The following is an 8,402-nucleotide window of genomic DNA, read 5'->3' as shown; positions in this document are numbered from 1 at the left end:
TAAACCTCCTCTGAACCCGCTCCAAAGCATCCACATCTTTCCTATAATAGGGCGACCAGAACTGGTCACAGTATTCCAAGTGCAATCTAACCAAAGTTTTATAGAGCTGCAACAAGCTCTCACGACTCTTAAACTCAATCCTCCCGTTAATGAAAGCCAAAACACCATATGCTTTCTTAACAACCCTGTCCACTTGGGTGACAATTTTAAGGGATCTATGTACCTGCACACTAAGATCCCTATGTTCCTCCACACTGCCAAGAATCCTATCCTTAATCCTGTACTCATCTTTCAAATTTGACCTTCCAAAGTGCATCACCTCGCATTTATCCAGATTGAACTCCATCTGCCACCTCTCAGTCCATCTCTGCATCCTGTCAATGTCCAGCTGCAGCCTACAACAGCCCTCTATACAGTCAACGACACCTCCAAATTTTGTGTTGTCTGCAAACTTGCTGACCCATCCTTCAATCTCCTCATCCAAATCATTAATAAAAATTACAAACAGTAGAGGCCCAAGGACAGAGCCCTGTGGAGCACCACTCAAAACTGACTTCCAGGCAGAATATTTTCCTTCTACTACCACTTGCTGTCTTCTGTCAACCAGTCAATTCTGTATCCAGACAGCTAAGTTCCCCTGTATCCCATTCCTCCTGACCTTCTGAATGAGCTTACCATGGGGAACTTTATCAAATGCCTTGCTGAAGGCCATATACACACATCCACAGCTCGACCCTCAACAATGTTTCTAGTCACATCCTCAAAGAACTCGATAAGGTTTGTGAGGCATGACCTGCCCCTCACAAAGCCGTGTTGTCTGCATTTAATCAAGCTATGCTCTTCCAGATGGTCATAAATCCTATCCCTCAAAATCCTTTCTAACACCTTGCAGATGACAGACGTGAGACTTACTGGTCTGTAATTGCTGGGGATTTCCCTATTTCCTTTCTTGAAGAGAGGAATTACATTTGCCTCTCTCAAGTCCTCAGGTACGACTCCAGTGGAGAACGACGATGCAAAGATCTTCGCAAGTGGTGAAGCAATTGCATTTCTTGTTTCCCAAAGCAGTCGAAGACAAATCTGGTCTGGGCCTGGCAACTTGTCAATCTTAATGTTTGACAAAATTTTCAGCACATCAGCTTTCTCTATCTCTATCCATTCAAACATGCACACCTGCTCTTCAAAGGTTTCATTCACTACAAAGTTCGTTTCTTTCGTAAAGACAGAAGCAAAAAACTCATTTAGGGCTTCCCCTACCTCCTCAGACTCCACACACAAGTTCCCTATGCTATCCCTGATCGGCCCTACACTTTCTTTGACCATTCTCTTATTCCTCACATAAGTGTAAAATGCCCGTGTGTTCTCCCTAATCAGTATACTTTGCAGTATCCAGTGCTTCCTATCTTGAAGGAATTGTTGAAGATGCAAATGAAATCAAAACAATTCAATACTTTACTGAAGACAATTAAGATAAATTTCATTTCAATTAATCTATATTTGGTACTGGCATCAAACTCCAGATGAGAAAATGCCATGACAAGAAAACAATGGATTTTTCCCACTTATGGGTAAATTGGAGTGAATTGAATTGGTCGAAAACTAGTATTTATAATGCTGGGGAGCACTGGGAGGAGGCTAAGAAGGATCTTCCACTTGGCACTCCTAGCTGAAGCTAGCTGTGAATGTCCAGCCTTATCTTTTGCACATGTGTGTTGGGCTCTTATATTATGGATGGGACATTTGTGGATCTCCCCCTCCAATGAGTTGTTTAGTTTCCACACCATTCACTGAATAAGGAAGGAGATAATTCAGCCTTACACTGGTTCTGTTACCTGGTTCCAACCTCTTGCCTTTTTCCCCTATTCCTCCACACCATTTTTCTCCAAATGATTATCAGATGTGTCTCTGGATTGTCCCTCAATTGAACCTGCCTCCACCATGTTTCCAGACAGTGCATTCCAGACTTTAATTTGTAAAGGGTTTTTTTCAGATCATCCTTGTTGCATTTGCACATCACTCTAAATCTATATCCTCTTGTTCTTTCTCAGCAGGAATACCTTCCCTTTATCTACTCTGTTCCCACTCTGATCAATGATAACCCACAGGATGTTGACATGGGAGATTCAGTGATGGTAATGCCAATGAATGTCAATGATCAATTGTTGGGACAAGTCATATTAGAAGACAGAAATATGATGCCTGACTCCTGTCTATGCAAACATATAATCAAATAAACATTCAATTCAAATCCAGATGACATACCATGTGCTGATCAACCACAGAAAACAAGGTGGATATAGAGACAATGAATCAAGGTTATTATTTTTAAAAATCTAATGTTTTGAAGTTATGGTTATCGAGTAAAAAGAAAAGGATCCAGAATGTATTGTGTTCCTATCTGAAACATTTCCAAAGACATAGGAGCAGAAATTAGGCCATTCAGCCCATCTAGTCAGCTCCACCATTTAATCATGCCGGATAGGTTTCTCAACCCTATTCTCCCACTTTCTCCTCAATTTTCTTTTTAAGATTAGATTCCCTACAGTGTGGAAACAGGCCCTTTGGCCCAACCAGTCCACACCGACCCTCTGAAGAGTAACCCACTCAGACTCGTTTCCCTCTGACTAATGCACCTAACACTATGGCAATTTAGCATGGCCGATTCACCTGACCTGCACAGCTTTGGATTGTAATGTTGTAAAGTGACTGGCAAAGGAAGGGATTACACCGCCAGTAACATAAAATCCCTTTCTGCTTTTAGTTATCCTGTGGCGTGTGAAATGATGGTGGAAGCAAACTCAATGATAACTTGCAAAGGAGAATTAGATAGACATTCAAAGTAAGGCATTTTGCACTATTTATGGGGCTGAGGGGTGGGATGATGGAAGGGAACAAAGGGTTGGACCATTTGGAGAAGTCTATGTAAGAGCCAGTCCTGACTCAATGGGAGGAATTGTGTTGTTCTGTGTTGTAATGGGTCAATGATGCCATAGAGAATTACAGGTACAGCGTTTCTGAATAAATAGTTGCTTGGCAGTACAGAACATAAACCTTTGCAATATGGTGTAGCCAAAGCTGTTTTTTGTTCTTACAGCTTTCAGAATGAATCAGCAAGAAAATTGGAACTTTATATGAAGGAGAGAAAACAACAATTTCGTCTTCATGCTTCATTTCCAGCTTTATTTGGTAGCATCAAAACTACAGAGCATGTCCTATTTCAAACTCACAGCTGTGTTCACCTTTTGTTGTTTTTAGTCTGCAATGAAGAAACGATTATAATCAGAGTGTAATTGGAATTCCTGAGCATGACGAGAGGTGGTGTCTATCAATCGAAGGGTCGCTTTCATTGCTCAGACTTTTGAGTATAGGAGATGGGATGTAATGTTGAGGTTGTACAGGACATTGGTAAGGCCTCTTCTAGCGGAATGTCTACAGTTCTGGCCGTCATGTAATAGTAAGGACTGTATTAAACTGAAGATGGTTCAAAGAATATTCACCAGGATGTTGCCGGGAATGGAGATTTTGAGTATTGTAAAAATAGACTGGAAAGACTTTTTTTTTACACTGGAGCTTAGGAGGTTGAGGGGTGATCTTCTAGAGGTTTATAAAATCATGACGGAGATAAATAAGGTGAATAGTAAGAATGTTTTCTCTAGGTGGGGGAGTTCAAAATTAGTGGGCACATTTTAAGGTGAGAGGAGAAAGATTAAAAGAAAGAACACGAGGCCAACTATATTTTTACCCAGACAATGATTCGTGTGGGAATGAATTACTAGAGAAACTGGCAGATGTGGATACAGTTACAACGTTTAAAAGATATTTGGATAAATACATGAATTTGGAGGGATGTTGGCCAAGTGCAGGCAGCTGGGACTAGTTTAGTTTGGGATTATGTTCGGTGTGGACTGGTTGGACCTCAGGGTCTGTTTCCATGCTGTTTGACTTTACGATTGGGTGACGTCTAAGAAGCACAGGATGCTTTGATTCTGGTGTTCCTTTGCAAAAAAATAAAAGACCGTTTGAAAACTAAGGCAAAACAACAGATGAAGCTGCCTCACTCCTACTCCCCTCTTTATCCCACCGTGAAAGATGAAAGGAAAATGGACGGGTGGGAAACATTGAATGTCAGTGCCTGAAACTGAGGGGGTGGCAGCCTCAGTCGAGGTTTTCCACAAGGGAATTCAGTAGTCGACCTGAGATAAGAAGAGAGAAAGCACAAAATGTTCTTTCGAAGAGACGGCACGGGCACGGCGGGCCGAATAGCCTCTTTCTTCTGTTGCGATTTTAAACAAGGGATGCCACAGAACAGTGCAGCCACTATTAATATAATATCAGCGGCTTGTTAAGACCATGTACGGTCATTGCGGGAAATCGCAATTCTTTGGTGCATGTTGTTTGGTTTTAATCCTGATGTGGAGATGCCGATGTTTGACTTGGGTGGGCAAAGTCAAAAATCACACACTGATTGTGGTCAAATAGGAAATCGCAAGCTTCCGGAGCCCCGCTCCTTCCCCAGGCAGCGAGTGAGAGAGAGAGAATACCTAGGACACAGAATTTATAGCAAAAGATCAAACGGTGCGAATGCATTGACCAAACCGAGATGGTTATTAATCAGTTAGAATGGAGGTGTAGGTTTTGATTGATTAATATGTAAATCTCTGCCCGTTGAATTCCTTTGGCAGTTCTCCTTTAACGTGAGTGCGCTATCGGCTTTTCCTGGTGTTCATGTGAGAGGAATAGAGGCCGAATACTTTGGGAATCTTCCAGATGAGCCCCGCCCCCTTTTTCTCTTTCCCGCGCGTTTCTCTCAGAGTCGCACGAAACACGGCGCCTATCATTGATTGGTGGAGAATGCAGCCTCCTGATTTGCTAGGAAGTCGGTATCCTGATTGGTCAGCGGAGGTGCACGTTCATTGGATGAGTACCCGAATTGTGATTGGCTGGCCCTAGGACGGAGCTGAGCCGTTTTATGCAAATGAGCTGAAACGGTCTCATTGCGCGAGGGAGACTTGAATTTTCAAATTATCAGCACGACCCAACGGTTTCTAACCGTCTAAGACGTCCAGTCACCCCCAATATGTTTCGTTTCTGTATCCTCTGGGAGAAAACTAATTACCTATATAAGCCAAGCACCATATCACACGCTAAAATAAAAGAACTGCGATTGCTTGACATCTGCGACAATGTGTTTCATATCGTACATGGTCCTGCGAAGTTTCTTCAGAATTTGTTAACAATCACGTTGCACAGAAACTCTCCCAATTCTTTGAGGGTTAAAGTCATTTGTTTGCTTCACTGAGAACCCAGTGGGAGGCTCGAATAAATTATTTGGGGAAATACACCGCAGGTTGTGGGGAATTGGAAATAAAAACAAAGTGCCGGAGAAACTCGCTGGCACCAGCGGTGGAAGGCAGAAGTCACATCAGACTCAAAACCATTAACCTTTCCCCACTACCCTATTCCAGGACAGTGGAACCTTTTTATTTTGCTGAAATTAATCGTTACTAGCGGGCCCCCAACGATGCTCCTTTGAAAACAAAACATAGAACATTGTCTTAAAGCTTTTTTAAAAATCCTTTCGAACATTTGAGAACAACTGCACTCATGTTTTCATGATACGATCTTAAAATTTAATTTTTTGTATGGTTACTTTTTGACAAATTGCTTTCTAAATACTTTTTTTTGGGGTCCTGAGGTCACATCAAATCATAATTGAATGTGACAGCCACCGCCCTGCAGCATTTATTATCCTTGCGTTTGTAGAAGTTTCCTCTATAAATAGATTTTAAAATGACTATCAAATAATGCACTGTAATGGAAACACGTCCAAGAAACATGTCGAAGATTGTAATAAGGCAATTTAGTTTAAGCTCTTTCGGGAAGAAGTAGGTGGCTCTGAAAAGAGCCTTTGTTTTCTGTGGCAGTTTTGATTTCCCCTTATCCCGTCTCCACTTCAGGCGTAGACCTTGCTGGGGTGCCCTGTTTTCTTGGGCAGCAGCACGGCCTGGATGTTGGGCAGGACGCCGCCCTGGGCGATGGTGACTCCCCCGAGCAGTTTGTTGAGCTCCTCGTCATTGCGGATGGCGAGCTGCAGGTGGCGGGGAATGATACGAGTTTTCTTGTTGTCCCTGGCCGCGTTACCAGCCAACTCAAGGATCTCGGCGGTTAGGTACTCGAGGACGGCAGCCAAGTAAACAGGGGCCCCAGCCCCGACCCGCTCAGCATAATGCCCCTTCCGTAGAAGGCGGTGGATACGACCGACTGGAAACTGAAGACCGGCTCGGGAGGAACGGGTCTTAGCCTTTGCTCGGCCTTTACCTCCAGTTTTACCACGACCTGACATTCTCAAACTATAAACATCAACTAAACAGTCACAACTGCCGTTCTTTCTTTTATACCTTCCGCTGGGATCAGCCTGCTGCAGGTTTGTATTGGTTGATTTACACTCCTTTGTTTCCGATTGGTGCTTCTTTCACGAAGCGAGTCGAAATATTCCAGGATCTTGTTTTAACCAATGGGAACAGTCCTTTCGCCCATCCTTCATTAGCATATTATTGCAATCCAACAATGTAACAAGCGTTGAGCCTGAATACTGACTTTTACAAATTACAGACTCCTACAGTTACATCGATTACTCCATACGACCATAAGAAATAGGACCATGAGTAGGCCGTTCGGCCCTGGAGACTGATTCGACATTTCTCACGTCCACTAAGCCCTCTGGTCTTCGACTCTCCCGTGAAGAGAAACATCCTCTCAGCATTTACCCTGTCAAACCTTTTAAGTATCCGATATGTTTTAATGAGACCATCCCTCATTCTTCTAAACTCCAGAGAGTAAATTCTAAACCTCTTCAACCTTTACTGATAAGGCAATCCCTCCATGCTAGGAATCATTTTTGAGAAATCTCCCTGAATTGCCTTCAATGCAATGATACCTTAACGAAGAGGACCAAAGCTTGCTCATAGAATTCCACATGTCGTCTCACCAGCGCCTTGCACAGTTCAGTAAGACTTCCCTACTTTTATACTCGCGTGCCTTGTGACATAGTGTCAAAAGTCCATTACCCTTCCTAATTACCTGCTGCACTTTGCAATTTTTGTTTCTTGCATAAGTAATCCCCAATACTTTTTGCATTGTAGTTTTTTGCAGTTTTTAAAAATTATTTTCTGTTCTTTGTTCTCCCTTCCAAAATAAACAGTTTCACAGCTGGCTTACACTCAATTTGCCAACTTTTTGCTCACATGATTGAATTCTCAATATCGCTCTATAAACTGCACGTCTTGCAAACTGTCTTTCCACCTATTTCAGTGCAGTGTGCAAATTTATCTGCAGTATGTTCACTTCCTTCCTCCAGGTTATTAATTTGTGACCCGTTAAGGTCCCAGCACTGATCCCTGTGACTTATCACAGATCACCAAGCTGAAACAGAATACCCTTCTCCTCCTCACACCCTGCTTCCTGCAAAGACTCTCTTTTACTCTCGTTACTTATTGAATGTAGTAAGTGTGGGAGTTAAGAGCTATCCAGAATTTAGTGAAGGAGAGCCAAAGAAACTGAATAGAAATAGGAAAATAAAATCTGAACGTGTATGCGTGAGACATGTGTAAAACCTGTATTATAACAGCTTCAATTTATATTTCTATTTGTAAAACAAAAAAAGTTAGCAAAACAAAAAAAGTTAGAAGGCAATTATAGGTGGAGATGGAGATGGAGATGGTGGCAACAATAAAATGGCAGAGGAATTAACACATAGAGTCAAAGTGTCTTGGAGGTGTACAGCAGGGAAATTAACCTTTCAATCCAGCTCGTCCATGCTGACAAGATAGCTTAAATTATTCTAGTCCCATTTGCTAGTACTTGGCCCATATCCCTCAAAACCTTTCCTAATGGTATACCCATCCAGATACCTTTTAAATGTTGTAATTGTACCAACCTGCACCACTTCCTCTGGCAGCTCATTCTATACATGTACCACCCTCTAAATGAAAACGTTGCCTCTTAAATCTCTTTTAAATCTTGCCCTTCTCACTTTAAATATATGCCCTCTAGTTTTGGACTTCCCCATCCCAGGGAAAATACCTTGTCTATTTATCCTATTCATGCCCCTCATGATTTTGTTAACCTCTATAAGGCCACCACCGATTCAGCCTCTCATAGAGTCATAGAGGTACACAGCATGGAAACAGACCCTTCCATCCAACATGTCCATGCCGATCAGATATCCCAACCCAATCTAGTCCCACCTGCCAGCACCTGGCCCATATCCCTCCAAACCCTTCCTATCCATATACCCATCCAGATGCCTCTTAAATGTTGCAATTGTACCGGCCTCCACCACTTCCTCTGGCAGCTCAGCCCATACACGTACCATTCTCTGTGTTAAAAAGTTGACCCTTGGG

General features: G+C 42.6%; 1 protein-coding gene across 1 annotated transcript; it reads right to left on the bottom strand.

The window, feature by feature from the left end:
* Positions 1 to 5,335: 5,335 nt before the first annotated feature.
* LOC122548345 (histone H2A-like) lies at positions 5,336 to 6,345 on the bottom strand. The gene has a single exon (XM_043686884.1). It carries the CDS (start codon positions 6,341 to 6,343, stop codon positions 5,954 to 5,956), a length of 390 nt encoding a protein of 129 aa, XP_043542819.1. The 5' UTR covers positions 6,344 to 6,345; the 3' UTR covers positions 5,336 to 5,953.
* Positions 6,346 to 8,402: the final 2,057 nt, after the last annotated feature.

This window comes from Chiloscyllium plagiosum, unplaced genomic scaffold (assembly GCF_004010195.1).
Source record: "Chiloscyllium plagiosum isolate BGI_BamShark_2017 unplaced genomic scaffold, ASM401019v2 scaf_53, whole genome shotgun sequence".
Taxonomy (NCBI): Eukaryota; Metazoa; Chordata; class Chondrichthyes; order Orectolobiformes; family Hemiscylliidae; genus Chiloscyllium; species Chiloscyllium plagiosum.
Note: the sequence above shows the minus strand (reverse complement) of the source record. Positions and strands in the feature narration are given on the sequence as shown.